Source organism: Cadophora gregata, assembly GCF_030347475.1.
Source record: "Cadophora gregata isolate MNR1 chromosome Unknown scaffold_3, whole genome shotgun sequence".
Taxonomy (NCBI): Eukaryota; Fungi; Ascomycota; class Leotiomycetes; order Helotiales; family Ploettnerulaceae; genus Cadophora; species Cadophora gregata.
Window position 1 is genome coordinate 721283 of NW_026695926.1, and position 15058 is coordinate 736340.

At 49.7% G+C, this 15058-nt stretch overlaps 2 protein-coding genes across 3 annotated transcripts; one reads left to right on the forward strand and one right to left on the reverse strand.

The window, feature by feature from the left end:
• Positions 1–408: 408 nt before the first annotated feature.
• Positions 409–2546, forward strand: NAS2_2 (putative 26S proteasome regulatory subunit). 2 transcript variants are annotated; one of them, XM_058502329.1, is made up of 4 exons: positions 409–1201; positions 1265–1394; positions 1467–1999; positions 2130–2546. In XM_058502329.1, the coding sequence occupies exons 1-4, from the start codon at positions 695–697 to the stop codon at positions 2262–2264; spliced, it is 1305 nt and encodes a 434-aa protein (XP_058361257.1). In that variant the 5' UTR covers positions 409–694; the 3' UTR covers positions 2265–2546. The 2 variants fall into 2 exon arrangements, with proteins under 2 accessions (XP_058361257.1, XP_058361258.1); XM_058502330.1 differs by having other exon boundaries at positions 1467–2523.
• On the reverse strand, positions 2524–14840 carry ONS95_008778 (uncharacterized protein). The gene is made up of 4 exons (XM_058502331.1): positions 14417–14840; positions 14179–14336; positions 3504–14126; positions 2524–3455 (listed from the first exon to the last, which is right to left on the reverse strand). Exons 1-4 carry the CDS (start codon positions 14469–14471, stop codon positions 2769–2771), a joined length of 11523 nt encoding a protein of 3840 aa, XP_058361259.1. The 5' UTR covers positions 14472–14840; the 3' UTR covers positions 2524–2768.
• Between the last annotated feature and the right edge of the window lie 218 nt (positions 14841–15058).

Below are 15058 nucleotides of genomic sequence, written 5' to 3' on the forward strand. Positions count from 1 at the left end.
CTTGGAATAAACCAGTACAAAGGACCTACTACACACATGTAAGCAAAGTCTGTTCATGCTTTGCCCTTCACGAGAAGTTCTCACCTGCTTCCGAAAACCGCACAGCTCTCAGATATTCATCGGTCACGTGCTTATATTCAACCGCACGTGATATTTCCATCCCACATAAAAATAAAAAGTAAGTAAAGGATTCTTCCTTGGCAGCGAAAGTTCACTGCGGAAACCGCGCCATCCCAGACAAATACTCATATGTAATCCCCCACCTCATATTGGTGGCCCTCTCTCAAGCTTGGGCAGATCCGATCTCTCGTTTAGTCTGATCCAACAAGTACCTTGATGGTTACCTTAAGACTTGGCTCTAAAATAAAGACTCCGCCTGATTTCCCCTTCTTGAAAATCATACCGTGAATTTATGCAAAGCTTGTGTAACTTCCAATTCTTCAGCTTCTTTTGCAAGATGTCGGCTATGGGCTTCGAAAAGTTAGTGTCTTGCTGATAGTGAAAGGGAAGGGACAACTTCACTTGATACCACTCCCCTTCCTTACCCCAACTACCCACCTAATACTTACACCATGTGATGCATACCCTGCTCATACATGCATATGCAAGGAATCACTTTCTTACTATGGGGTGACCTGGCAAGCATACGTTGATCAAAGTGGGGGTTGAAGTTGGGGGCTTGAAGAATCAGTGAATGTCAGGTCGTTCTTTTCCAATAGCTTCCTCCTCTTTGGAGATTCGCTTCTTTTCTTCTTTCACTTCAATCCTTTCACATTTCACTTTCCAATTAGACTTTCGCATTCTCAGCCTTTCTTTCTGTCATACCTTCTTTTGCATATCAATCCTGACCCTCCACATTCATATCCAATATATAAGCAAACTACAAACCATGGCTTTCCTCCTTTCCAATATGCTCGCAGCTTGCAAGATCAAGCCCAGTACTGAAGCGGAGACTATCAACCAGCCGAAAACTATCCCCTCCTTGTCTACTTCGACGTCCACTTCATCGACCACTCTCACCATGAGAAGCGAACCCGGCGTTGTTGAAGCAGAGGGGTTAATACTTCGACTTCTTGATATCCATGCGAAGCTCGAGGCTATTGGGGCGGAAAATCTGAAGCCTTGTGATGAGGTTGATGTATTGTTTGTAGAGCTGGTCGGAATGTGTATCAAAACGATCAGTGATGTTGTGACGAACAAGGTATGAAGGGTGGAATCTTGATCCCAATTTGATATTTAGTTCCAAACAGCTCACAAGTTACAGATCCTCAGTGACCCCCGCATGGTCACCATCCTCCCTTCACTCCACAAACTCTGCGGCACCGCCGAATGTCATCTAGAATCACACTGGGCAGCGTACATATCCGGCTCCTCCTCATCCACTCCAGAAGAAGGTATCTTTCTCTCCCTCCTTATCTCTGTGCTAAAACCCAACCCTCCAAGAACTCCGGACTAATCTCCCACAGTCCACACCCGCCTCACCCAATTCCCCTACTACACCAACTACACGGCACTCACCCGCCTCGAACTCTCGGCCCTCTCCTCCCTCCTAACACCAACCTGCCCACCCCTCCAGAAATTCGCATTCATCGGCTCCGGTCCGCTCCCTTTAACCAGCCTCTGTATCTACCAGACAGCCAGTTCCTTCAATCACCCCCAGACCGGCCAAACAATCACACCCGACCCCGACAACGAACCCAACAAAGAGGAAGTCGAAATCCAAATCCTCAACATCGACATTTCCTCCACCGCAATCGCCCAGTCCACCACCCTTTGTGCCCACCTCGGTCCTCACGCCAAAGGCCTATCCTTCCAGCTCTCCCCGGGCGCTAACCCGTCTATCGACCTCACCCCCTACGATGTAGTCTACCTCGCCGCCTTAGCGGGCTCATCTCAGTTTGAAAAAGAAGACCTGCTCGAGAATGTCGTGAGCAGAATGAGAGCGGGTTCGTACTTGGTTATCAGGAGTGCGGAGCGGTTGAGACGAGTGTTGTATGCTGTGAGTTGCTCCATTCTTCTTAGAAGACACTCTATTCTCCCCTATTCTGCTCTAGACTAGATCTGAAGAGGCGTGAAGTGGTGTCAGAGATGGAAAACAGACATTTACTGATAAGATCATGAGAAAACAGGAATTCAATCCCACAAGCGAGAAAGTCCTCAAGTGTTTAGAGATCTGCTTAGTTGTGCATCCGTACAATAATGTCGTTAACTCGGTTATTATCGGAAAAGTCAGGAGCAGAACGGCGATCGAGTGTCCGCTGTGATGGGGGCGTACCGAGTTGAGTGTAGATTGATGGGAGGGCGAGAGAAAGTGGGTGATGGGTTGATGAATTGATACCGGGCATGGATTTCCGGTCACCTGAGTCAGACTCAGAGCCAAGGCATAAGTATGCGAGAGATTTCTCCACAGATTGCAGATTCAGAGAGTGTACAGTAGGTGGCTTCTCCTGCAATGTATTCATTCAAGCAAACACCTTGCAGAATCACAATTCTCTCGATGGCACAGGACCTCTGTTAGAAGCAACTCACTGCTATGTAATTACTAAGTCTCTATCGATTGTACAGAGAAACCACGAACACACTTTTAGGTCAAACGTCCCTTTATCACCATTCCCAGCAAAGCCAAACACCGCGCTAAAATAAGGTCCACCGGTTCTCGACGGCCTTTCGAATTTCAAGCCCATATCATTACAAACATATGCTTTCACCAATAACCTCTAGCCTCTCCAGCTATTCAATTCCTCCTCCTCCCCTCCATATCCCTCCGCTCATAGGTAAGGCATGAATAAAGTATCACTCTGTGCCAAGTTCATAGGATTGACCGCCTTTGCAATCAAATCAATCACCGTCTGGTTTGCCGGTAATGACCCCGCCGGGCTCTGCGCAAGACTCAATGTCCTCTTGACAATGATCTCACTGTTTGCTTGGACCGTCTCCCTCAATTGGCCGTCAGCCATCGATCCCTGTCGATGCTGACTAGTGAACCAATGAATCATCTCGTCTCGCACGAATAAGCTGAGTTGTTGCTCGAGCTCGTAATCTGGCTCTGTGAGGCATCGTGCAATGGCCATGATCGCACAGCTGTAAATACCCTCAGTGGCGAGAGGACCCATAAGAGTTTGTAAGTTCGGCGTGAGACGGAAAGGCACCGGCTCGGGATTGTGGAAGAATGCTTTCCCAGCTGCCATGCATGACATAAGCTCAGAACCCCAGATGTTTCCAGTACCACGGGCGATGTTGAGCTTGTGAGGGTATCGGTTGTGCATGTGGAGAATGTATGTCATGAATGTGAGTGCTGCAAACTGGTACGAGAATTGACGTCGGAAGAGCCAGAATTCGGAGTATCCTGGGTAGGTCTTCGTGAAATACTCCAAGGCGAGAGTATGGCGGACCCACTTCTCTTGAATCGAAGTGAATATCTCCATTCTAGCAGGTAGGGTCTGTTCAGAGTATTTCTGCAAACTATTAGCATTCAATTCATTCGGATTACCAAATCGTCTTACCTTAGTCTCAACCAGTGCCCGCATTCTGTCCATTGTGAACAGTATGGGATCATCCTTTGACATGCCGCTCTTTCGGCAATGGTCCTCATATACACCTTGCAAAGAAATGTAAGTTGGGTCATCCTGAACCATTCGGATGTGAGGAGCCAATGGAATCATGAGTGGCAGGTGGAAGTTCAAGTTACGGCGTCTACTCTCCTTGCGCTTACTCAAGCTACCATTGAAATGCCTGAAAAGTTGCAAGATTCGTTCTTCGCGTCTGCAGTGGCGGGCTGCCGGATGCTGAATTGCGAAAGGATGTACACTTCCGTCATGACCACGGATCTTGAGACGACGATGGCAAACTCCAATGCCACGGACAAGATCCACGGTTGGCAGGAAACGCTCAATGCGAACGAAGTCCTGGTTCTTATCTTTGTGTTGTAGATATTGCCCGGGAACTTCAACCTCGTCGAATTTCTGGAATCTAAACTCGCTGAGGTGGGGACTGTAGGTCTCCAGATAGGCGAACGGCCGTCTGCGGTCAAGCTTGGACTCAAACTTATCGCGCCACTTCCGCAACTTGTGGATATATTCATGCATAGTTGGCTTGGTCTTGACGAAGTCCGCTTCGAAAGAAGTTCGGATATGAGCAGGGAGAATGGTCTCTGCAAAACGGGTGATGTTCGCTTCTGTGGCAGCTGGGAGTTTGACGTCCTGAGCATAAGAGTTCGGCGCGCGGCTGACGTATGACAGAGCATCATTCAGTAGGGCAGTGATCAGTCTATACGCATCTTCATCTGGGGGACACTTGAAGTGCTTCTGAATTTGATCCACCATGTTCTCCATCGAGAGGGCCAAGAGAGGGAAGGCGGTCTTGAGGACGGCCAGGATCTCTTCGTTGTGCTCCCACGGCTTCTTGTGTGAAACGACCTGGGTACCATTGGTGGCGGGTTCAGCTGTTCCATTTGTATCGCCAGTTTCCTTCTTGACCGCCGAATTGCCTTCAGGGTTCGCGGTCGCTGGACGAGACCCTGCTGCAGAATCTGGCCGTCCACCTGCGGGAGTTTCCTGACGTTGAACGCTCGGCGAACCAGTTGGATTTGGAGTACCGTTTGCATTTTGTCTAGCCTTTAAGCGACGCTCTTTCTCCTCCTTGATGTCCTGGACTTTCTTGATTGCCATCATGTCTTCGCGACTGGTTCTGAGCTGGAAGTACAGTGCTTGTGGGTAGGCTTTTGCAATCTTCGCGAGGATGCTATGGGCTTTTGGTGCCTCCTTGTGGCCCAACCCAGTCAAGAGCTGGGGTATGAACGTGATCCAGTACCAAACAGGAGTTTCGCCCTTGTAGTCGTCAAATTGTGCAGACAGAGTACCTTCGGCATCATCAAGACTCAATAGCCAGAGAATTCGAGTCAACAATTTCCGCGATTTGGCATTCTTGAACAAGCCGGCTGCCTCCAAATAGCAGCTCAAGGCATTCTTGGCATATGTGTAGTTCGTGGGATTCTCCTTGAAAAGACGATCATTGTAGTATCCCCACTCTGCCCAGGCCTTTGGAAGTTTGATGTCGAAGAACAGAGCCATGCCATATGCTTCGGCAGCTTCGTCTCTTTGACCCAGCTTTTCTAAGAACATCCCCTTAAGCGTGTAGAACTCTGCCTTCTGGTTGGGACCGAAGTAGTTGAGATTGGTGTTATTGATGACGTCGAGGCCGTTACTCAACTCATTCGGGTTCTGATAATGGCATTTGGCTTGCTCTCTGAGCTTCAAGAAGGCCTCCTGGATCTCGATGTTCGGCAGTGTGTAAATTCTGCTAAGCTGGCTGATGCAGACTTCTGGCAGTTGATGCTTGCGAGCGACGTGGGCGAAACGATTGATGATCCACGCAGTCTCATGGTAGCCTCGGTATGCGAATGAGGCTCCATTTGCATTCTGCCCCTGTTGTGGCAAAAGGCCTAGATAGGTGGTGTTGATGAGACTGAAGATATGCTGTCTCCAAGTGACCAGGTCTTGCCAGGCCGTGATGTCGTCCCAGACGTTTGGCAGGCGGTCTCTCCAAGTTCCAAGGAGTAACTTGAGCTCGCCGGATTTGATGTCAAGATTGGCCTGGTTAGTTTGTGCCAGACTTTGGCAGATAACACTAGCATCATGAAGCTCCACAAGTTGCTGAAAGTTTTGCAAAAGAGGGATGTGTGCATTGGTGATGCGCTTTGGAAGCTGATGCCACTTGCGAATCGAAAGTTGAATTGCTTCATCGCAAACCTTGCTGAACTCAGCTGGCGACTCTGTCTTATTGTGAAGCTTGAGAAGGGACATAAAAGCCTGGAAGAATGTTCGCCGAGGAGTAGGTGCATCCATGACACCTTTGATGAGACCATCCAAGGACTCGCGATTCTCTGGTGAGTTCCACATTTCGATTTGTTTCCAGGCACACTCAAGCAACAGGTCCTGGAAATTCTCATGCTTAGCGAAGTCTGAGAGTATTTCCCATTGTTGGAGCTTTGTAGCGCACAAGACCCAATGATCCTCCCAAAGCATGTATTCGCCCTGAGAGAATGGAAGAGCGCCAGTTCGTGCCTTAATTTGAGCTGTCTCGTACCCATTTTGAGCCTTGTCCCACATGCCATTCTGCTCGTACGAAAGCGCAGCATTCGTCTCGACATAGAGACATCTTCGACGCCACGTTCCATAGAACAAGTCATCTTCATTCAAGCCGGCGTACAATTCAACCAAAGCATCCAGCGTGCTTTCTCGAACCAGCGCACTATCGGATTCTGGCTTGATAGCGGCGTTCTCCAGTTGGATAAGGGCGGTGTACCAGGCATCATAGGTTCTAGCCTCGAACTTGAGCACATGAGGAGGAATTTTGCAGTCTGGCCAGGATCTTGCAGCCCCTTCGAGCAGTGACTGTACGACGTTGGGCCTCTTATCGACTTGGCGGGAGTGATAGTCTTTGGTAAGCAGTGCCACCATTCCCCGTTCGACCTCGCCTCGCTCGTCCTTGGGCATAGCGGCCCAATACATTGGGAACAATGCAATCCAAATCTCTTGGGCGACATTGGGGTCCAGATGCTGCAACTGAGTGAGTGGCTCAATGATATCTCGTACTCTCACATCTCCAAGCTCTGCCACGAATCTTCGGTGTGAATGCAGCAGACTGTCGTATACAGTATCGGTTGGGAGGTCAGGGGATCGGGGATCGCTGGCGTAGGTCTGGAAGAGAGCCGAAGCAGGCATGGTCCTGAAGTCCTCTCTATGAAGGTGAATAGAGCTGTTCATGTCAACAGCACCAAGCAGCAGTTGTGATGCCTGTGCGAGCCAGTATGAGTCGGCCAAGGTATCCCAATTCTGTGCGGTAATGACATACGCCAACCGAGCGCTGGCTGTTTTCGACTGGCTCTTGTCAAATATTGCCATGAATCTATTTCGCATTTCAACATCTTGAGCCCGGGTTCCGATCAAGAAGGCATGCTCCATGCGAACAGTGAGCTCGGTCCGGGTGATCTTGGGGTCTTCGTAAATGCGGATCACGAGCTCAAGGAACTTCATCAATAAAGTCTGATCTGTGCGATTCTCGAAGGTCAGCATCTTATGGAGAACAGCAGTCTTCTCTTTCAGTGTGGGCCATGATCCTTCCGATTTGAAGACCCACGTCTCTACCATGTCCAAGATTTTCAGACATAGAGGATTGCTCATTGACTTTTCGACCAATGTGGCTAGAACGCTGAGGAATGGACGACGGTTGTCGCCAAGAACATCCATTCTCATCGAGATGACATCAATGGCTTTCAGCATAAGGCCGGTCTGGATCTCAAGGTCATACGGAGTCATGACACCAGCTGGCTCTGCTTCTCCTGGTCGAATGGGCGCAACGAGTCCAGTTTGGCCGAGTATGGCATTGTAGTGAGCAACGTGCTCACGAGCGAGCTTGGACTGCAAGGCCTTCATAATCTGGGGAATGTGCTGATCCATCTCCGAAGGTTTTCTCTGTGCCAGAGTCCACAATATGTTGATACCCGAGATGTAATTGTTGGCGGAGAGAGTCTCGGTGGCAATTGTTGAGAGGAACGTGATAATCTCGGAAGTCGAGGCCTCCGCTTCTCCTTCAGCATCGGCATCTTCCATGGGAACATCATCTGGTACTGCGTCGAGGATACGCTTGAGAAGAGGTTTCAGGTTGCGACCTTCGTCCATCTTTTCTTCGGCAGTGTGTAGACAGTCTTGAAGTTCCGGATTCTCGGACTTCAAAGCTTTCTCCAAGATTCGCTGAAGATTGCCCATGTTCGAGAGGATCCAGGCGTCGGACTTGATGTTGACAATGATTCGGACGATCTGAAGCGTGTTGACCATGTTCGTAATGAACTTCTCGTCAGGCTTGTCCTTATCAGAATGCTCACTCGCCAAGGCGGCTGTGGTCCGCTCGCTTGCCAACACCGTGTCTGTCACATTTGGAAACAAGTCCACCATCGACTCACCCCAGTATTGAGGCTGCAAAAGGCCATAGAGGAGAGCAATTGCTTTCTTGCACATCTCCACTGACGGAGCCGGCTGTACTGGAGCGTGGGATGAACCCAGATCTCTAGACTTGGCGGAAGGAAGCGGAAAGCGCTCGGTTAGCGAAGCGATGAATTCGACAAGGTACTTGATCATCTTCTGCTGGACCGGGCCCGGGATTTTGTACTCTGGTTTGTCGGCTGAGTTCGACGATCCGGGCTTGGAGGGCGAAGGCGAAGATGCCGATGCATCGTTGAGCGCCTCGAGCTTGCGCTTCTTTGTGTTTGGGGACTCCGAAAAGGCACAAACAGGTGAGGCGTCCTTTCCTTCAACACGCTTCTGCTCCCACTGCCAGATCAAAGTCATCAGGTTAAGGACCAACTTCTTGCTCTCATTTGATGGATTAGGAGGCTGTGCAATCTTTCTGAGAGAGCCGACGATGAGGTTGACAAACTTGTCCCTTGAGTCGTAGAAGAGATCTGCGTGCTTGACGAGGAAGTGGAATATGCTTGTCATCTGCTGAACATTCTGGCCCTCTTCGGACAAGATACGTCGGGGGGCCGCTGCCCATACGGGATTGCGATCACCGGGAGCAGGACTGCAGCGTTTGGGAAGCACCGGAGCAATCAACTCCAAAGCCTGCGTTACGAGTGCACGGCCTTCGTTCTGATTTGTCTTCAGAAGGGAGAAGTAGACTTGCTGCACGATCTTGGCTGGAGTTTCATAATGTGCAATGAAGTACCCAATGACAACATACGCAGCGTGCTTATTTATGACATCCTCCAAGCGAATGTAAGTCCAGCCGAACTTGATGATATCCTTCCTGGCATCTTGCAGAATGGCATGATGGTATTTGACAAGCATGGCGGTCAACTGGAGAACCTCCATACGAGTGTGGTCGATGCCCGGCTGCGAGAGATCATCGTTGGAGTCTCCGAAACTGACCTTCCAGATCTTGGTATGAATGGACTCAATCACAGCCTTGTCCATCAAGCGAGTCCCTCTACCTGGGGATGCATGAGTGCTGTTTCTCATTACATCCATAGCGATAATTGGATTGACCAGATTGTGGAGCAGGAAGGTCTTTGTCTTCTGCGACCCCGACTTTCCAGCGTACACTTCCAAAGACCTCATGACGACCGACTTCCAGTACTCCGTGGAATCAGAACTGATGATTCGATCATAGACGTACTTGATGAGGGTCTGACTGAGCTTCAGCCTCTCAGCGGTGACCAAATCGACCAGTTTGAAGAGTTCATCCAAGTCGTTGGGGTGGTACTCGAGAAATTTGGTCAAGATAACCATGAGCTGCTCTCCAGCCTGCTCGGCTGCAAGTCGGAGGTTCGGAGGAAGTGTATTTGTTCGAAGATGGAGCTCAAGATTCTGCCCCACCATCTTGAACCACGCCATGTTCTCCTTCTTGTCCATCCACTCTTTAGTCTTGTCGGTCTCAAATTTTGAGATCGAGTGCATGATGTTAATGGCATTGATGACTGCTGCATACCGTGTTTCTTTGTTTTCAGCACCCATGTCTCCACAGTTCTTGATCAAGGATTCAACACCGTTCACGACAACCTCCCGCAAAGGACCACTTTCTGGATGTTCCAGAACTTGTGCCAAGAAACGACCATACTTCTGGTCTTCAATCTTGCCCAGCAGCATCATCCACACTTCTCTGGGGTAGCGGTTGAGGTACTTGTACAGTGGCACTCTGAATGGGCTATATCTGGTCCGGCGGAGCTTCTCTTCAAGGTCCAGAACAGTTTCGATCAAACGTTCCTTGAATTGCTCGGCCGCTGGTGGGAGGAGATGGAAGATGTTGAAGACGGCAGCAATGATCTTCATCTGCTCATTCTGTTCAATCAATGTGAAGGATATCCGCTGGAGCACGTTGGGCTCTGCCAGAACCTTGATGTGGTCGAGTAATCTGGAACCGATTTCGACTTTGAAGTACGTTGTTAGGAGCTGCAGCAATCGCGCCAGACCATCCAAGCCGTGAGTGCTCAGTCGTCGTGGATCTTGAAGATTGGCAAGTACCGGTCGCAATCCGTTCTGTAATAGATCCTTCGGGAGCTTGGTAGTCTGAATGAGCGCTTTCTTCAGAGCCTCATTTGCTGCTTCGATGGTCTGCTTAGAGTCCGAGTAGAGACACTTGAAGAAAACCGACACTATTTTGGTCCGGGTAGGATTTCCAGCCCCTTTCTGAAAGTCGTCAAAGCCCATGGCGATCGTCAACATCTTGATACAAGCAACTCTCAGATTGATGATGGAATCATGCGTGCGGTGTTCGGCTGGCTTCCCTGCGAGAGACTCATCAGGTGCATCAGCCAGAGCCAAGGATTCCATCAAAAGTCGGTTGAGGTGATCGTCAAACGTTATAAAGTCCGCCTTGAGACCCAGATAGTAGGTGATGGCGTCAATGAAGCCAATTTGAACCCCAAAAGGTAGCGCACGCAAGGGCTTAGCGTAGATTGGCTGAATACATCGATCCTTACTAGGCTCGAGAAGTTCATGGATCTCAGCTCCAATCTCCTTCGATATGATCTCTAGGGACCGCTTGGTGGCTTCACGGACATGGCGATTCATGTGGCACAGCTCCACATTCAAGAAAGCACAGAGTTGGTAGAGCTTCGATGGCCGGGGTTGTTGGCCAGATTGCGTTGGCGCTGGTAGCTGAAGATCATCCTTGGAAGCATTTTTCGAGCAACGATTCAGGAGAAGCTCGAGAGTATCCTGGGCGCCTCGTCTGGTCTTTGCAGGAAGATCAGATGGCATGTCCTTGATGACATACATCAGAGCCTTGACAAACTCGATCTGGCGATCCTGGACCCACGCATCACCTAGGTTGATATCGGTGATGAGATATCGGATACCCAGACTTCCGCCGGCCTTGGAAAACCACTCCTCTTCGTAGCAGTTGTGACAGAATAGGCTACTAAGATATGCGAAGAAGGATAAGCGGTAGATTTCCGTGTTCGAGCCGAATATCGTGGTGGTGGTGTCGTACACCTCCTTGATCGCAACTTGAGCAGCCTCTCGCACAGCTGGCATGTCAGAAGACAAGCACTCAACAATTGCATCACCAAGCACCCGGCTATCTATGCAAAGGGGACCTTCGCCTGACTTGACATCGAAAGGTAATGTCTTTTGCCTCATTTCTGCCAATGATCTTCCGAGTTCCAGGATGGTGAGATGCTTGCACGTATTTGTTAGCAAGGCTGTAGCTTCGGTTGTGAACTCGGGCAGTGAAACGGCGAAGATGCATGCCTTGATAAGCTTCTTGAGCATCATATCCTGGCCTTCCTTCTTGAAGACTGAGCGCTCCTTGTCTGAAGACTCGAGTGCGGAAAGATCAGCCTCGCATTTTCTGGCCAGCAAGTCCTGTGCTTGTAGCCGCACTAGTCTTCCAAAGTCTTCCGGCAGGTTGTCAACGCCAAGTCGAAGTTTGAGCTGGGTCTTGATCAAATGAATAGCCTGTTTCTTGTAGTAGGAATCAGTCTTTTTGGCGGCCGCGCCCTTCGCAACTTCCATCAGCTTCCCGATGGCGAGGTCAACCCCTATTTCAGCGGGGAAAGCTCTATCCTTCTTGGAACCGATAAGCTTGAGGTCGAAACTGGTTAGATCATCCGAATATTGCTGGAATGTCAGCGCCGGTGCACCTGTCATGAATTTCCTGTTGCGGCCTCCGAGCTTTCCAAGAATTCTCATGGTGGTGTGAGCATGGAAGTGGCTATACGGCGTGGGCCGGAGATGGTCGAAGAGGGCAGTCATAAGCTCATCGATTACTGGCGCCATGATCGGATCAAGATAATCAGCGGTCAAGTTGTCGACGCAGAGTTCCAGTGTCCGCAATCCTTGTCCCACAAGGTCAGAGCCGGCTCTCAAAGCCACCACCAACGGTCGCATCAAATAACTCAGATGAGGAAGTAAATTGCTCAGCCTTGCTGGAACAGTCAGGCACAGTTCCACATAGAGGTCACGGTCGGCGGGCTTTCTTGCGGCCAGAAGCAAGTTGTTCAAGACCTCCAGAAGCATTTCTAGCAGTGGGAGGATCTGCTTGTAGAGATGTTCGAACTTGCCACCACCTATGCTTCGGAATAGCGACCTGAGAAGCAGGAAGTAGTTCATTGGCTCCTCAGCAGTTGTTGACAACTCAATGGACTTTGTGACGATGTCAAGAACATGAGGCAAGAGTACCTGCTCATTTTGATTTGAGAACAAAGTCACTGCCATGAACGCAAGCTTAAACAATCGAAGGAGAATAGATGACTTCTTGACATCGGCGGTACCAACTTGATCTATTCTATCCATGAGAAATCGGAGTAGCATACCGGCGAAGCTCGGGGATGTGGCTTCGCTTGCCAGAAAGAATTGTGGCACATGGAGAAGTGCTGTATGTTCAAATATCATATCGTAGAGCTTCGGGATCTCTTCGTGGAACACTTCATGGAAAGTGGCAGGATCGATGCAGTGGAAGACGGTCGCGAATGTCTCCAGGAGATCCTTCTCTTCCTTGCTACTGGAAATCATGTAGTGGTTGGCCATAAACTCAACAGGGGAGGAGTATTGAGACTCTGTGGCTGGCTTTTCAATCTCGTAGTAACGGAAGACGTAGGCACCTTCACGGAACAGCTTGATGATGACTTGAACTTCTTCCGCTGTGAAGCCATACGATACTTCTTGCCAGTGTGCTGGTGCATTGGCAGCATCGATTGGCGCCCCGACGTTGCATGCCTTTAACTGATAGAACGTGTTTTTCAATCCGTTCATGAGGTTCTTGAAAAGGAACTTGTTGTCGGCCACAGGGTCCGCACCTCGGTCGCGGGGATTTGATGTCTTAATAGGCATTGCTGTGAAGATGTCGATTTCGTCCCAATCCGGTGGATGTTCTTTGTCGGCGAGATAATTGTCAGGCGATGCATCGATTGATTGTTGAGCGTATAATTTGGAAAGCTTAACGGCGTTTGGATACTGTCGATTCATGGCAGCAAACTTGTCTCCAATTGCATTCAAGATCATTATCAGGTAATGGCGAGCGTCGCCTTTGTTGGGCATCTTCGCAATACACTCTGCCATATTAAGAAGCAATTTGGCACTCATCGTCTGGAAACTGGTACCAGGAAAGCTGTCCTGCAGGTTCTTGGTGTAAACTTCGACCGTCTTTCGAATCTGCTGCGGCTCGAGAGCATCCCGGACGTGATGAATCAAGTCAGCAAGCATGCTGTATGCCAGTGGACGCATTGTCTCATACACGGTGAGGCCATCACCAATTAACGTCCTCTCGTCCAGGAGTTCATCAATCTTGGTCAAGAAGATCTTCCGGAAATTGAAATTTATGATGTGTCGAATAGCCACCAGAAGTTCCTTCCTCGCTCCAGACTTTTCGCGCGGGCAGTCCTTCAGTAACCGAACGACGATATTGGGAAGAGTTGGAAGGAAGTCCGTGAGTTGCTGCGAGTACACTCGGAGCAAGTATGCCAAAAAGCTCATCGTCTTCACCTGGGCTGTGATGAATTCTCCAAACGCAGCTCTATTACGAATGTTGGGGCTGACTCCTGTGAATATGGTACCCTTTGCAGCAGCATCGGCATGCGCTTGCTCCTGAGGTTTCGCTTGGAGTAACAGAACACTCTTAATCAGAGGTACAAAAAGCTTCACATTTGGACCAACTGTATTTCGGTATACCTGGAATATCGATACAACGATGATTGGGCATTCTGCTAGTACCTTGAAAGATTGCATGCCCTTCAGCAATGGGCGAGTCTGCTGCTGGGGGTCTGCTCCCAAATCTGATACTGAAGCAACCGGAGAACCTGGACGAGGAGAGTTCTGAAAGGTCTGCGAGCTCCCTGGCGTCGATGGGACATTCGGTGTGGGGTTATCGAGCTGATCTCTGACCACGGATTCCATCTGGTCGAACAGCTCTTGGATCAGACTGAGAAAAGGCTGCACTTTATCCTGCAGCACTTTCGTCTGATGGCGCATGATATCCATGATCGTCTTGACACATAGCGAAGCATTCTCCTCATTATCAACTCTGACCAGGTTCATTAACAAATCCACCACTTCTTCGGCATATGGCTCGAATGGCTCAGGAGGGTTTGTTGGCAATCGATGAAGGATTTCGAGGACACAGTTCCGCAGTTTCTATCTAGAGTCAGTACCCCGCTATACGATCCTGTGATGTGATAGGGCACACCTGTTCCGCAGATGTACTGATGAAGACTGGAGGGCTCTTAAGGATGTTGATGAAGATTGGCACAAGTTTCTTCAAAAAAGGGCCATAGATGTTGCCCGAGATGTAATGTTCCAAGCTGTCGCGCAACTGGCCTGCCGCCTCGACTTTGACCTTGACATCTGGAGTTAGAAATAGTCAGCCATTGATCTGCCGTGATAGCATTGCGCTGAGGCGCTCGCTGGATACATGATTGGCATACCTGTGGATGGGTCGCTCAGTCGCTGAACGACGAGATCAATTGTGTTGGTAGCCATGGCTGCGACAACTGCACTCGCACTGGCGCAAGCCTTCACGAGAGTGCCTTCATTCGATGCGGATATTCAGCACTGGTCGGGAGACTGTGTCGCAAGGTGGTTGTGGCGGTTGGCAGTCTTCGTAGTGTTCGTGGTATCCGGATAGCTTCGTGAAGCTGCAACACCCTGGCAAATCAACTACAACACTTGACGCGATCGCAACCCTTCCACAATATTATTAGTCGTTATAATTTGTCTTTTCAAGAGATGATGTTGCTTAGAGAAACAAAATGGTTACAGAGAAAGAAAGGGCCGTTAGATGGAGGCGTGGATGGCGTAGGGCTGCGGGGGGAGGGCAGGCAAGGCTTCAACACTTCAGTAAGGCTCTCGAAATGCGTCGCGACTTCCATTTTCTGGGGAGTCGCAGAGTACTGGAATTTTGAAAATCACGTGCCTCTATGCGGCCGGCGGGATCCGCTAGCGGACTATGAGCCATCCGCTTCTGATTGGCTGGTATACCTAGGTAGAATTCGATACTCTCTTGGTTAATCACGTGATATAGGCTACATGGTGTTTCCCATGTCACGTGACAATGTCCATAACATACC